Consider the following 15,390-nt stretch of genomic DNA (forward strand, 5'->3'; position numbering starts at 1 on the left):
ACTGTCTTCGGTGTCCCTTACGGCTGCCGCCACCCCCCTTACGGTTTCCAGTCCCCCCAGTGGAGTAGAGCTTCCTCACTGCAGGATTCTCTCCAGCACAGGGGGCTGGGGTCTTCCTGGGAAGGGCACCCTTGTAGAGCCTGCTCCCTGGTTCCAGCCCTGGGGACCTTGCTGTCCCCAGCTCCAAGGTCCACCTCAACCAGGGCTTCAGGGACCACTGAACCTCCAGATGGGCCCTCCTTCTCTCACTTCTGCTGCTCACGGTGGGCGGGGGAGGAAGCCACACCTGTGAGTCACTGTGTCCCACTCTGAGTTGCTGCTGGTCTCCCCCACTTCTGAAGTTAGCCCTGACAAAGACATGACCAGGTCAGCCACAGGTGTGCAGTGGGGCTACCCAAAGATGGAGCAGTGGTGGTCAGACAGCTTCCTAGCTGTGCTGGCTGTGCTGACACATGGTTCCCAAAGCAACCAGGTTTGTGTTGGGGGGAAGGGGGCAAGGGTCTGGCAAGAGAACCACTCATCCCCTGGGCCCTGTGCTGCTCCAGAAGGAAGCTCCCTGAGAACCAGAGCTTAGGGCTCACTAGGGCCCCTGGTATGCCAGAGGGGAGCCCACTATTCTTCAGTCTTCCAAACCCTCTTGTCTCCAGAGAGAACTTAACTATAAATCTAAAGGGAATTTAATGCAGAGCCAAAAAACTGCATGGCACGAAGCAGTTCAGTATATATGCCTGGAGGGGAGGCCCTTCCAGCCACCTCCAGGGTCCTGGGCCCTTTGCTCTGCAGCTCACTCTGGAGTCCTGGCTCTAGGCCTCCCGCTGAGAAGCTGGAACACTGCCTGCGTTGTTACCTGGGCTGAGGGTGGGAACAGGGAGGCCCATCTTGTAGGGCCACCAGGCTCTTGTCTGAGCTCTCTGAGGACCCCTGCCTGATATCATCCATGGCTGCCTCTGCCAGGCCTGGGGTTGAGGGAAGTCCTTCCCAAGCCCCTCATTGCTCCCTGAGGGCGCTGTAAGCACACATTGACCCCAAAAGGCACAAAATAAACCTCTTCAACCAACATGGGTGTAGCGATGCTGAGTGCACATCCCCCACTCCCACCCCACCCCCACTCTTGCCCTTGAGCATCTAGGCAGATGACCTCAGCTGATAAATATGTTCTTCCTTCCCTGGATATTAAAATAAACAAGACTCCTCAGCAACTCCTGCTTCCAGAATCAAAAATAAGTGTCTCTTGGGCTGAAGGTGAGGCCACGTGTTGATAGGGGACCACCTAACAGTAGCTTCCAGTGGGGCAGGGTAGGATTTGTAGGGGGGGACACACAGGTACACATGCCCATATACACATTCAGGGAAGACCCCTGAAGCTGGGGGAGACTCACTTTGGCCCTGGGCCCTTCCTGAGGGCTAAGGGGGCTCCCATCTGGCTCGGACCACAGGAACCACTGGCTGACACCTCTGCACCTGTCAGGGCCAGCTGTCCACTCTGAATCCTGATATTCTCTCTGGAGCCAGGCTCCATGGCTATCTTTAGTGCTGCCAGCCCAGGAAACCTCCCCAGGGGCTCTCTGCCCGTGTCTTCTGGCCTTTCCCACATCAGGGGCCTTCTGAGCACAGATCCTGTATGCCGTCCCTTCTCAGTGTGGTGGTCCCAATCCTCCAGCCCTCCTAGGGTCTCTCCAAGCCTCCCACCATCAAAACCAGCCCAGGTTTCCCACGTTAGTCATGTGTTCTGCCTCTGGAAATCCTTCAGGCAGAATTCCAGGAGCTCCCAGTTCCCCCCTGGTGGGTCATGCCTCTCTAAGGTCGACAGAGTGTCTGTTGTCCCATACTCCATGCAGGCAAATGGTGGGCTGCCCCTGGGATCACAGAGGTGTCATATGACTACAGGAGTATGCCCCCGGGGGCAGGACCCCTGCCACGGTGGCACTCACATGTGATGTGGTTCCCAGGTGTGCCCTAGGGGATCCCTGCTGCTGATGCCTCCCCCAAGGTGCAGGTACAAGGGGCTCTGAGGGCTTGTTCTCTGGGTGTGAAATTACAGTCCTGACTGCCCACTTCATTCTGTTCCCAGGCCTTCTCCTAACTCTCACCCTTTCGTGCCTCTAGCCTGTACTCCCCACAGCCCAGGACTAGGGCACCCAACCCCTGACCCTGTGCTGACCACTAATATCTATCTGCCCCACCACACACAGGCACCTAGGCCAGCTCCCCTCCCCAGACTCTGCCTGCTGGGCCATAATGTAGTGGGGAAACCTGTCTGAATGCTGGCCCAGGGCCCATCCCATCTGGATGGTCCTCCATCCCAGACATGTTATCTCCACTCTGTGCCAGGTAAGGGGCCACCTGCCAAGGGGAGAGTTGGGGCCCCAGTGAAGCAGGGAGGTGAGGGCACACACAGCATGCTTAGAGAATGCCTGATCACCAGCCTCCAAGGCCACTCACAGTGACTTTGGGCAAATCTAGGAAAGGTCCCCCTTCCTTTGTCTCCTGGGTCCACATGCAGGTGGCCCTGGAGAGGCACAGAAAACAGGAGAACAAGGTTCTCGGTGAGGTGCCTGGGAAGCTGGGGCCCCTGCTGAGCCGGGCAAGATGGGGGCATCTGAGTCACCCGCCAGGTGCCAGAGCTCACTCTGCACTTGTCCAGTCCCCAGGGTGGCCCTGGCCTGTCCTTGTAGGGAGCGGAAGCCAGAGTCCGAGCTGTCCTGGGGGACTGGGCAAGAGCTTAAGACGGGCGACCCGGGCAGGGAGGGCACAGACCATCACCTCAGGCACATCCAGGCATGGTGAGTGTGGACAGCAGGTCACTGCGGCAGGAGTGGGTGTGAGCATGCCTGCATCTGTACAGGGTGCGCCTTTGCAACTGTGTGTACATGCGTGTTGCCTACATGAGTGTGATTTGTGGGAGTGTGTGTGTGCGCACACGAGTTGAGTTTGTTTCTGTGTGAGGGTGTTCAGTGGGGAAGATCTGTGCCCCATGGCTGCCTCAGGGACATCTACGGTTGGAAGATGAGGGTCCTGGTCTTCACAGTGGAAGGGTCCCTAGACCAGGCCCGCCCACTTGCTGGCCGCCTGCCTGGTCCATTTGCTCCTTGGACGTCCAGGCCCAGCTGGCTTCTGGCCAAGCTCAAGGCAAGCCCTGGGTGCCGTGCTGTCAGGACCTGGCCAGGGCTGCCCTGGCCCAGGCTTGGGGTCCCCCTGGAGCCCCTAGTGCCATGGTCCACCCATCCTCTGTGTTGTCTTCCAAAACACCAGCCTGCAGGCCCCTCAGCCTTGGTGTTCTCACATTAGGCCAGCAGGAAGACTAAGAAGAAGGAAGGGGGGGGCCTACGGGCCCAGAGGGCATCATCCAACGTCTTCTCCAACTTCGAGCAGACCCAGATCCAGGAGTTCAAGGAGGTGAGGCTTTGCTTTTGTCCCAGGACCACTCCACCCAGTAACTCCTGCCCAAGGGGTCCCCTGTGAATCGTAATGCAGTTGACCGAAAGACCCTGCATGAGCCTCACGCTGGAGCCAGTGAGAGCAGAAGCCTATCCTAACATGGTGCAACTGGCCTGGGTTTCAGGCATTCACACTAATGGATCAGAACCGAGATGGCTTTATCGACAAGGAGGACCTAAAGGACACCTACGCCTCACTGGGTAGGTGCCGTAGGACAGAACTCCACCACAGCCCGCCTCGGGGTGTCCTTCAGTCCTGGAAAGACTTGCTCTGCACCTGGGCCTTACAGCCTGACCTGACACACACCATTTCCCATGGGCTGCGAGGTGGCGGTCTGGGCCTCCCCTAGGGAGAGAGATCCCTCCCCTAGGGGAGAGATCCCTCTGGCTCGATCAGGTCATCCCAGTGTGGGGTGGGTGGCACAGCTGAAGCACGGGCACCCTGGATGGGAGGCTGGGACCAAAGCTCCAGGGAAGCACTAAGACCCCAGAGGGACACTACTACATAGGGAGGCTTGTCCTCCTTCCCCCAAGCCTGGCAAGGAAGCCCAGAAACAGACTTGGGAGAAGACGCGGAGGGCGGCTCATGGTCCTCTGAAGAGCCAAAGGCTGGCCCTTTCTTCTTCAACTTCCCATCTGGGGGCATGTTCTCAGCCTGAGGCAATCCCAGGGGAGAATGGGTAGGTTTCTTTCCTCTGGGCCCCCTTACACTCGAGTAAGCAGATCACAGGTCTTCCTGGGCTACATGCATGACCTCTTCCTCCTCCCCAGCTGCCCATCTTCCCAGGGCTCAGGGTTTGGTTTCTGCTAACATGCAGACCTGGGCCCGCACACCTGGGCCATGTGACACACACACCCCCCACTGGCTCACCTCCCTCCTTCTGGCCTTCCCAGTTTGAGTGATAGAGGTGGGAGACCAATGGGGACAGCGGATGCATCAACAGCAGGACAACCGGGGGGTGTGACATTCCTGCCTGGTCTTGTGTTGGTGATAGGCAAAACCAACATCAAGGATGACGAGCTGGATGCCATGCTCAAGGAGGCCTCGGGGCCCATCAACTTCACCATGTTCCTGAATATGTTTGGGGCAAAGCTGACAGGTGAGAGCCATGGGTCCAGGCTCCTCCCTAGCCAGGGGCAGCCCTCAGGCCAGTCTGCCAAGGCACTGTGTGTTTTGTTAGCTCCTAACACTCAGAAATTCAGATATTTCATATAAAAATGCTGATTTTCAGATTTGTTGAAAAGCCCTAAGACTTGACATTCTGGTACCCACATTCGTGGGTCACACGTGACCAGCGGGCATGTGAGTTCATCCTTCCTCCCGTCTGCCAGTGGTGATAACCTGTCTTTCACTCACTGAGCATTCACTCCACCTTTGGGCCTAGGCGGGATTCTGGGGACGCCCAGGCCCCTCAGAGCAGGAGCTGCAGGGTCTCCGCAGTGCTCAAGTGCTGGAGGGACATACAGGCCAAGGCCTGGGATGGCCCAGAGCAGGACTGAAGCCCTAAACAGTTGAAGGCCTTTTGTGGGCAGGTACGGATACTGAGGAGACCATCTTAAACGCCTTCAAGATGCTGGATCCTGATGGCAAAGGCAGCATCAACAAGGACTAGTGAGTGTGGCTACGGGCACCTAGGCAACACCCCTGAGGGATGCCAAGCCCACCTCCCCTCACCTCACCCCAGTCTCCAGGCCTTGGGCTGCCTATCCCCAAGATCCTGAGTCCCTAAATGAGGGCAAAACCAGTCTTGCCCAGCCAGTGGCCAGGGAGGTCATCGCCACTTGGACCATCACTGGGTCTTTAAGCCCTTTTGGGGGAGTGGGCCTATGTGGTATACCAGGCACTTGCCCCTAACCCCTCAGTCTCCTCCCTGCAGATGGAGCACCCCCCAGGGGTGGTGACCCCAGAGCATGCGAGTCAGGAAAGACTCCCTGGCAACCACTCCCTGGTGCCCAGGACTCAGACCTTTAGTCAGGCTTCCGAGAGGCCCCTGCGCTGTGAGTGGGTGGGATTGTAGGGTGACCAGACCCCCGCCTTGGGGTATCCCATGGTGGAAAAGCCAACAGTATGAATTGACCCAAGTCATGGGGCGCTCCTGGGGCCACCCCTCCAGTTCTTCCAGTGCCAATCCCTTTCTTCAGTGCAGCCTAATTGGGCTCCTCCCTCCTTTTCCTCAGCATTAAGCGGCTGTTGATGTCCCAGGCAGACAAGATGACCGCCGAAGAGGTTTGGCCTACTCTGCCCTCACCCCACTTCCTTACCCCATGTGCCTCTGGGAAGCTCAAGAATAGGGGGTTTAGCTAGGAGGAATCACTCTGGGCCCCCCCAAGGCTGCCGTGTGCCCCCCTAACTTCCCTTTCCCCCAACCCCACAAGCAAAAACAACCCTGGACCTGGCTGGAGTTCAGTGTCTGTAATTCACCAGACCATTTTGTTCCTTCCCCTCCTCCCTGGGCCTGACTCCCCCAACCGGACCGGCTTGCAGGTAGACCAGATGTTCCAGTTTGCTACCATCGATGCTGCAGGCAATCTGGACTATAAGGCATTGAGCTACGTGCTCACCCACGGGGAGGAGAAGGAGGAGTGAGGGGCACCTCCCCCATCCCCACCTGGGCTGCAGCCAGTTCAATAAACATGAACCCATAAACCTGTCCGCCAGTGTCTGAGGGGGAGAGAAGGTGTCCACCTGGAGGTGGGAGGATCTGCAGGTGCGGGACTTCTGCCTAGGACTGGGAGAAGTGTCTGCCTTGTTGGAGAGAGTTTGGGGGAGGGCCCATGGGGGTAGAAGTGTGTGCTTGGAACTGGGAGAGGCTGGAGAGGAAGGGTCTCGTAGGTCTGGGAGCATCTGCCAGGAGTGGGAGGATCTGCCTGTAGGGCCCTCCCTCTGCTTTCCCCTCCCAGAGCAGCCTGACCCCACCTGCTGTCCTTGCACTCACTCCGGGAGTCAGTCACTCTGCAGTCAGCAGGGGTCGAGAAAAGGTATGGGTTGGGATTCCTCAAGGAAGCCGTTTCTCATAACTGTCCACTCCAGCCTCAGTCATGCCAGGGGCCCTCAGGACTCTCAATCCATGAGGCTTCCCCTCAGCCCTTGTTTCTCAAGTCAGGTCCATCCCGCATACACTGCTCCTGCACCAGCCACCCTGGGTCTGGCCTGGCCGCTGGGGCACCTGCGGGCCCGGTGGCTGCACCAGCAGTTCTTGCTCTAGCCACAAGGTCTCCCCTAGGCCATCCTGCTGTGCTCTGGGTGTGCCAAGGACTCCAAATCCCTCTGGCACCTGCTGGATGCTGTCACCCTGGGACCAGAGCCCACCCTTCCTGGCCACCCCTTCATGTCCCCAGGACCACTTCTTGATGCACTGATGGCTCTTTTGGCTTCCAGAACTCTGCAGGGACCCCTGTGACCTCTCTGCAGGTCCTGAGGCCTCCAGCAGCTCAGGGTTCTCCCAAACAAGCAGGTAGGGCCAGAAGAATGGCGCTGGGAATGAGTGGCCCCTGCCTGAGCTTCCTACAGTCCATGCTGGAGGTGGTGGGGGCGTGCCCACGTGGAGCCTCAGGGTGTAGCTGCCGGGCGGGGCTCGTGATCCGCAGCCTCTGGGGACGTGTCCTCCTGGATGGAGTGGCTCATGTGGGCCTCAGCCTGTAGGCGCCGGTACCGAGTGTGGAAGAACACCACCAGGAAACAGCTGAAGAGGGCGCACAGGCCAGCCATCAGCAGCATGGACACTGGGGAGACACAGCCCAGCTCTGTTCTGAGGCTCGCTCAAGCAGCCAGAGCTCCCCACCCCTAACCCAGAGCACCCACAGATCTGGTAGAGCTCCAGCTGACCCCACTAGCCATGAGCAGAGAGGGACCTGGAAACATCTGTCCCAGCTCCCAACAGGCCCTGAGGGCATTCACACACCCAGGGGTGGTGAGCTCCAAGATCCGCAGTATGGGGTCTCCAGATGTGGCCACCTCACCCCCATCTTTCTTCCCCTGGTCTCATTTCAAAATGACTCACATGTTTCAGACATTGGGCTTTCACCAGGGCCTCAGGCCTACTCCCAGCACAGTGAGCCTTGGAGGGGAAAGGTCACCCTCATTGCCCTCCGACCCCCCGGACCCTTTCCCTGTGGGTGCCCAGTGCATGCAAAGGAGAGTGAAAGGTGCCAAGAGAAAGGGGCCCATGGAGGGGAGGTTCCAGCGCTGGGAGGGAGGTGAGGAAGGCCCAGGCACTGACCTCCTCACTTGTGCTCTGGGGTCTCTATGCAGGTGGGGGCACTCACCTGTCCAGTCCAATGGGCCCTGGCCATCCTGGCAGGTGGAGACAGACGGCTCCGCACGACGCACGGTCAGGGCAGTCAGCAGGACCATGATGAGCAAACCCTCGGCCTGCCTGGACAGACACAAGGCCTTCAGCCCTGCCCTGGGCACTGCTCAGTACTCACAGTGCCACTGGGCTTTCTGAGGCCAGTGTCCTGTTCTGCTCAGCATGGGGCACGGCAGCTAGCCCAGGACTGCACAGCTCAGAACAGTGGCCTTCGCCCTAGCAGGCTGGTTACCCACTGTGTAGCCAGGGCTGGGGTGAGGACAAGGATTCTGGGGTCCCCAGGGAAGCGGTGGAGGGACAGACACTCACCCCAGCACGATGACCAGGCCTGCGGCTGTACCCTCACCTACAGGGAAGGAGCACTCGATTACCAGCTCCATGGCGATGGGCGCCACTGAGAAGCCACAGAGCCCCAGCAGTGAGCAGATGGCGGCCAGTGCCAAAGTCTGTCCCTGCAGCTGAGACACCTAGGGGGATGGTGAGCCACATGGAGAGATGGGGCACCATTCAGAGTGTGCAGCATGGACACCCAGCCTCAGCCTGGCCCTGCACCAGCACCCCCTCTCAACTGAGCAGTGAGCAGGGATGGGCCAGTGGCCAGGGTCAGGGACCACCCCAGTGGGCAGTGCCTAAGCCTGAGAAGGTTGAATTTCTGCTTTGACCCATCTTTCAGCTGCCCTGTCCCAGAGCATCCCACTTACACCCCTGTAGGGTGGTCTTGGTTCAAGGGGACTCTCACCAGCGCAAAGGCCACGCAGACTATGGAGGTCAGACAGAAGCCAATCTTGACAACTTCAGTGAACTGTTTGGTCCGGTCCACATACAGGCTGAGAACCAGTGCCCCCAGGACTCCAAACACAATGAAGAGAGCCCCGCAAAGGCCTGCAAATTCCTGGAGGACAGGAGGTCAGGGATGCCCCATCATTGGGCCACGGTGATACCAGGGCCCCAGAAGGACTCCATCCTCAGGGTGTATGCCATAACCGAGAAGCCCACAGCAGGGTGACATGGAAAGCTCAGCTGCATGGTTAGCCATGAGTGAGTAGTGGCACGTCCTCCCCAGGTGCCTCTTTCCTGTGGCACCCCACGCCAGGAACCCAACAGTTGCTAAAGGAAAAGGCACTGAGGGGTGCCCGTGTGCTGCTCATGAGTTTGGAACATACCAGGCCTGAATCCCACACCCAGGGCCGATGCCAGGCAGCAGAGGGCAAGGCCAGAGATGCTATGAGCAGAGCAAGGCCCTCCCAATCTCCAAATATCAGAAGACGACCATTCCCTGGAGACCCGCAGGGTTGGGGCCAACGTGGGTGGGGCAGTGGGAAAGATAGTGAAAAGAGCCACACAAAATCCCAGCACATCTCTGGGCATTGCCACCACCCCTCCCCAAGGCCACGACCCCACGATCAGACTGCATCTGGCACCCAACACAACGTTTCACACACAACCTCTCAATACCACCCATAAGAGGAGGTTACTCTATTCAGGCATGGAAACCCAGTGTTTGGGGCAGTCTTCAGGGTACTAGCAATGGCCCCCAAGCGCCATCCTTGCACAGGAGAGGGGGCTGGGTGGGGCCAGCACTCACGTTGGAGTAGCCCTTCACACAAAGGACCTGCTCCAGGAGAACCGAGAAGCTGGAGAAGATGCCGATGCCGCCTCCGAAACACACGGCCAGGATGATATAGGCTCTGTTCCGCAAGAGCTGGAGGGGAAGGCACCACTCAGCCCAGGAGCGAGTAGGATGCTGGGGATACCCCAGCAGGGCCTGTCCTAACCCTCTTCCCTCCTCAGCCTTCTCCCCCCACCAGGTCACCCCAGCCCTGGATCCCACAGCACTAACCAGCTTCAACCCATCCAGGAACTTCTCTGAGGTGGAGTGGGCGGCCCCTGCAGAGGGTGGGCTGGGAGGCACACTCTCCCAGAGGCAGGCAGTGGCCAGGAGACAGGCGAGGCCAGCAGGTATGATATAGATGCCCAGCTGCGGAGAGGGCATACGTGAGTGTGTGCACGTGTGTGTGTGCACTCACACATGCACATCAGGGCTTCACACCCACTGTTCTGGGCACACTGCCTCCCTTGCCAGCCATCCCTAGGCAGACAAAGGCAAGCCCCAGGGCCTGCTTTGCCCTGCTTCCTCTAGAAACCAGGCTTTCAAAATATCCCCCACAGATGACTCCCACAGTGACACCCTTAGCCTGATCCTCTCCCTGGGCCCCAGATTCACCCATCCAACCGCTGACTGACCCTTTCTGCCTGTCTTTGTGAATGACCCCAACACATACTGAGCTGCACCCCCCAAACCTGGCCTGAGCCTACGCCAACCCAGCCAGGTAGCTCCCTACCTGCACAGTGCAGCCACATATTTGGCTCCCTGAATCTCTGGACCAGGTCAAATCACTCTCCCTTTGACACTCCCAGAGCTGCCATCACTCAATGCCAACCACCTGCCACCTGCACTGACCCTCCCCTCCACCCTTCCCTTGCTCAGCAGACACACTGGCCTCTGGCTGCAGCCCCTAACCCTCAACCTCACATCCACCTCAGGCATGTGGAAAAATCCTGTGGGCACCAAGTGTAGTTGCCAATGTGGTCACAGGGAGGGGCAGGGGCACACTCTCAGACAGGTGTGGGCACACTTGTACATGCACATGCACATACCACATAAACACACATGTATGCACATGCAAGCCCACCACGCAAACACATGCACCACACACATACGTGCACAACCTATGCACATGCAAGCCCACTGTGCACACACATGCACCACACACATACACACACACCTATGCACATGCAAGCCCACCATGCACACACATGCACTACATACCCACACACACCTATGCACATGCAAGCCCACCGTGCACATACAAGCACCACACACACGTGAGCACACACCTATGCATATGTAAGCCCAGCATGTACACACATGCACCATACACAGGAACACACACCTATGCACATGTGAGCCCATTGTGCACACACATGCACCACACACACCCACACACACCTATGTACATGTGAGCCCACCGTGCATACACATGCACCACACACACGCACACACACCTATGCACATGCGAGCCCACCGTGCACACACATGCACCACACACGTACCACACACTTGCACACGTGTATGTATATACAAGCCCACCATGCAAACACATGCACCACACATTTGCACACGTGTATGTATATACGAGCTCACCATGCAAACACATGCACCACACACATACACACATGTATGTATATATTAGCCCATCATGCATACACATGCACCACACATGTATGCACATGTGAGCCCACCATGCACACATGCACCACACACAAAGGCACACGCATGTGTACATGTACCTCATGAGCTCCCTCACCATCAAAGGGATATCCTTCTCCTTCTTCACCAGGGCAGGTGATAGCAAGTTGGCCACCAGGATGCCCAAGGGGTTTGCTGGATGGACAGATGGAGACACATGTCTGCTCAGCAATGGCCAGGCCTGGTCTCCAGCCCACAGCCAGGGCCCTTTGCCCTCCAAGAGCTGGGAGTGCAGAGGTGCCACAACCCCCAGAAGACCATCAGCCTCACCCCTGTCACTCACACATGGTGCCGATCATGTTGGCTGTGGCTCTCTGGTGCTCCGGGAACCACAAGGCAGCCAGCTTGGCTGGAGAGAAGATGACCAGGGTCTGTGCCAGAGCACAGAGGCTCTGCCCAGCCATGAGGAAAGCAAATGGGTCCTGGATCTCGATGAACAGGAAGGGCAGGGTTCTGAACACACTCCCAAAAAAGTTCAGCCACGCACACACGATGGTCTGCAAGGACAGGGACAGGGACAGAGCACTGCCTGGCCAGCCCAGACACCCCACCCGCACCCTGACCACTGCCTTGCCACCCAAATGACTCTGCCTGGAGACCCCCCGGGGAGGAAGCAATGGCTCTTGAGCCCTTCCTTACTCAAGGACCCCACCCCATCTAAGAGACAGCCCTGGCTTGGTTTCCAACTCACTGCCCAGCGGAGCCCAACAGAGTCCAGAACCCAGATGGCCACCACGCCGGACGGGATGGACGCCACAAGGTAGATTAGTGAAAGCCAGTTGATCTGCTTGGTGGAGAGGAAGAAGTGGTGGGCAATCGTGTCGGCCACGGGAGCGAAGCTGAGCCACAGCTGTGGATACACACTGGTGTCAGTTCCGGGGCCGGGAACCACAGAAACTACAGCCACCCGCTGTCCCAGGCTTGGCCAGCCAGCCTGAGGCAGAGAATGCCCAGCAGTCCCATAAGGGTCAGGCTCTTCACCCAGTCACCTCTGAGGGAATGTACCAGGTGGCAGGGGTGCAGGGGTCAGAAAGACAGTGTGCCTGGAATGTGGAGCAGATCATCCCGCAGACATGGTCTTGGCGGGTAGACAGAGGCCGAAGACCCAAGCAGAGCCTAAAGGACTGGGAGTCCTGCCAAGACGGACCGTCTAAGGAGAAGGCCCAGAGGGATGTCAGTGACAGGCAGAGGACTGCAGGGGGAAGGAAAGCTCTATGTGGTGAGTGGGCATGAAGGCCAAGTGCTGGATGGCATTGGGGCCCGGGAGGCTAGAAAAGGAGATCCTGATGAGGGGAGCCAGTGGCCCAGCCACCTCAGTCACACAGATGTGTAGATTGCCCAAATGGCTGGGCAGAGGAACACATTTTGGGGGAAGGGGGACACTCAGTGTCTGTGGTTGAACATCCCGGTAGTTAAGGGTAGGAAGCAGGGTGGGTTTGGAGCCATTGAAGGGATAGTGGAAGGGATGTTTCCATGGCGGGGAAGGAGGATGGAAAGAGGCCCAAAAGGTATCTCCAGGTTGTCTAGAAACTCAGAGTCCCAGGTGGAAACCTCTGGATTGTGTGTTGGCCCTGCCCAAGGCCCGCCCACCTTCCTACAGGAGACCCAAGTGTTTGGGAGGTAGACCCTCCCTGACAGTGTAACAGGTGACATTTCCCACCCTCAGGTGCTGTCAAACACTGGGACTTTTAACCCCACAGACCTTCAGCAAACAATACATTCAATTAGGTCAGTGGGGAAGACTTCCTGGTGGAGGTGAGACACTGTCTCCTCCCTGAAGGATGATGGGTGAGAAGAGGGGCTCTCCAAGGCTTATAAGGAGAGAGATGCGAAGCAGGTCAGGGAGGGACCAAAGACAAGGGTACCACAAATCAAAGTCCACCATCAATGCAACTCTGCGAGACACAGGAATGCAGGAGCTGGCCCCAGGACCACACCCTCCGTGGTGAGGCTTGCTGACCTAAGCAGATACTGACTGCAGGCCTCACATGACAAAGAACTTGAGCAAGAGCTGCCTTTTCTTCCTTTTTCTTTTTTAGGGACAAAGCAGAGGACAGCTCTTCCAGGTGCAGAAGGAGACCCCATGCAGGTCCCGCTGCTTCCTGCCCAGCCTGATCCAGCAGAGAGGGCTCAGTATCCGTTCTCTAACCCTGCCCTGCCGAGCCAAGCCCGTTCCTTGTTCCTCCCCAAGTCTGTGGCCGGCAGAGCAGAGACGGGTCTGAACTGTGCCAGGTAACATGAGGACAACAGTATGTCCCCAGCGCACAAGAATTCCCTTCAACCTTCTCCAGCCCTGCCAGGTAACCCCTCACCTCCCTTTGAGCGTGCTCATAGTTGCTCCACATGCTGGTTCCTGCCCAGACTACTGGGCAGTCTCCTCCCTCCCTTTTGGGGTCTCACTCCAGGCACTGTTCCACCTACCTCTGACACTGCCCTCCCAGAACGTGGGAACTGTGGCCACCCAGCTGCAGACCAAATACACGAGTAGACTTGGCTGGGGTGAGCCTGATGGTCAGTGCTCACTGTAGTGACCACAGCAGGGATCACCATTCCTGGTGAGAGTCCCGTTTGCTCCATAGTAACTCGTGGACCAAAGGGGAGTAAGCAAGATGCTGTCTCAGTGTCCAAGGAAGTTCTAGAAGCCACTCACCACACCCATGCACTCTCAGACTCATCAAAGCCATTTTAGGGGCTGAAGGAGACCCCTGCTCTGTGTCCTTAGACCACTGCACCAAAAACCAATTCTGGCTTTCTAATCAGCTACACAGGGACCTGGTGAGAAGCCACAGAAAAAAAAAGAGGTTTCCAGAGTCATAGGAGACTTCAGGCCAGGCCACGGATACCACCTGTCCCAGCACAGGGCCGGCTCTCCATACGCAGGCCAGTAAGGAAAGGAGGGAAAGGGCCCTGATCGGTGCGGAATAACACCCAGGAGTACTTGCTGCACAAGAACCCCCAAGGCAGCGTCTGCCCAGAATGTCCACACCTGCCTGCCCATCCCTGCTCATGAGTCTGCACTTCCCAATTGTCCCTAGGCCACTCACAGCCTCCCCCAGCTGTGGAGCCTGCTGCCAAGGTAGCTGTTCATTACATGATTACCTGATGGCCAAATGTGCCTGACATGTCACATAAGCTGTGATAAGCTGTGTGGTCGTGGACAGGTTCCTTCAGGCACACACAGGAGGCAGAGCAGGCAGCGTGGTGTGGGACAGCACTGCAGTCTGACCCCATGAGCAGGTGGCCATGTGAGGGTCAGGTGTGGGAAAGCTGGCTCCAAACCGCTGTCCATTCAAGTGCAGATGGGTATCTGTCCAAGGTGCAAGGGGCTAGGGCAGCAAAAAGCTCACCCCCACTGAGCCCACTGTTTGCGATAGGCTGGGGAAGGAGGGGCCCAAGGCCCTGGGCAGTACAACCTGGGGGATCAGAGCGAGTTGGGAACAAGCAGGTTGGGGAGCTGGGTCCCCAATAACTGGCAGATCCTGTTCTCAGTGGCTGATCAACTGGTCTCAGGGCTGAGTGGCTGCCAGCAGTGGGAACCATTCTAGAACAGGTAACCGGTCACTGGAGACCCCAGCTGGGGAGCTATAGAGAGACTGGGCATACAGATAAGGAAGCCCCACAAGCCAGAAATGCAGTGAGGACCTCCAGGGCACAGGTGAGCAAAGGCGGCTGGGCCCTGCCCTGCCTTGTGGGAGTGGGTCTGGTGGGGAGTCTGGAGAGGGAGGGCAGGAGCCGGATCTGAGGCCTGCTGCCAGGTGTTGGGTCTTCCAGGAGGGTGGGGTAACTGGAAGACCCCTTTTCGGCTATGCCAGTGACTCCCCTGTCCTCCGACGCAGGAGAGGGAGTGTTTCAAAACACTGTGGGCCACAGGAAAGAGGCTCTGCCACCGCGAGGACAGACGCTAACCCCTTTTCTCCCTGTGCAGCCAGGAGAAGGGGCCCTGTGCTTCCGCGCCTGCTGGGGTCTCCCGGTCCTGCACTCCCAGCGGTCCCGCCGCCCAGTCCTTGCAGACCGAGCACCCTGGGCGCACTGGGACAACGGCAGGTGGGAGGAGCGCGAAGACTCGGACCCGGGTCCCCGCTCGGCCCGCCTCCGCCCGCGCCCGCGCCCGCAGGCCGCCCCAGACCCCTGTACCGCGGCGTTGGAGAAGTTCAGCAGGCTGAGCACCAGCAGGAAGACCCAGCGGCGCGCGTAGGCGCGGTAGCCCAGCAGCGCGCCCAGGGCCGAGGTCGCGTCGGCGCCCGGTCGGTCCTCCTCCTCTCCCGCCATCGCCGGCCGCTCCTTTGGCCCGACTGAGCAACTCGGCGCCTGGGCGAGGACCGCCCTGGGAGGT

General features: G+C 58.4%; 2 protein-coding genes across 10 annotated transcripts; one reads left to right on the top strand and one right to left on the bottom strand.

Annotated features, from left to right (window-relative positions):
* Window positions 1–2,308: 2,308 nt before the first annotated feature.
* On the top strand, window positions 2,309–6,024 carry MYL5 (myosin light chain 5). Its single transcript, XM_004772382.3, has 9 exons — window positions 2,309–2,331; window positions 2,676–2,783; window positions 2,988–3,129; window positions 3,289–3,396; window positions 3,563–3,638; window positions 4,433–4,537; window positions 4,971–5,049; window positions 5,616–5,664; window positions 5,923–6,024. The coding sequence occupies exons 1-9, from the start codon at window positions 2,309–2,311 to the stop codon at window positions 6,022–6,024; spliced, it is 792 nt and encodes a 263-aa protein (XP_004772439.1).
* On the bottom strand, window positions 5,836–15,390 carry SLC49A3 (solute carrier family 49 member 3). Of its 9 annotated transcripts, none has more exons than XM_004772352.3 (11): window positions 15,192–15,301; window positions 14,157–14,470; window positions 11,749–11,907; window positions 11,341–11,554; window positions 11,116–11,192; window positions 9,588–9,725; window positions 9,333–9,449; window positions 8,487–8,639; window positions 8,057–8,214; window positions 7,704–7,813; window positions 5,836–7,160 (listed from the first exon to the last, which is right to left on the bottom strand). In XM_004772352.3, exons 2-11 carry the CDS (start codon window positions 14,286–14,288, stop codon window positions 6,988–6,990), a joined length of 1,431 nt encoding a protein of 476 aa, XP_004772409.1. In that variant the 5' UTR covers window positions 14,289–14,470; window positions 15,192–15,301; the 3' UTR covers window positions 5,836–6,987. The 9 variants fall into 9 exon arrangements, 7 of the variants coding, with proteins under 7 accessions (XP_004772409.1, XP_004772410.1, XP_004772411.2 ...); XM_004772353.3 differs by having other exon boundaries at window positions 14,157–14,364; window positions 15,192–15,266; XM_004772354.3 differs by lacking the exon at window positions 14,157–14,470 and having other exon boundaries at window positions 5,836–7,120; window positions 15,192–15,390.

The sequence above is a fragment of the Mustela putorius genome, unplaced genomic scaffold (genome assembly GCF_011764305.1).
Source record: "Mustela putorius furo isolate JIRA1106 unplaced genomic scaffold, ASM1176430v1.1 tig00000083_pilon_pilon_pilon, whole genome shotgun sequence".
Lineage (NCBI taxonomy): Eukaryota > Metazoa > Chordata > Mammalia > Carnivora > Mustelidae > Mustela > Mustela putorius.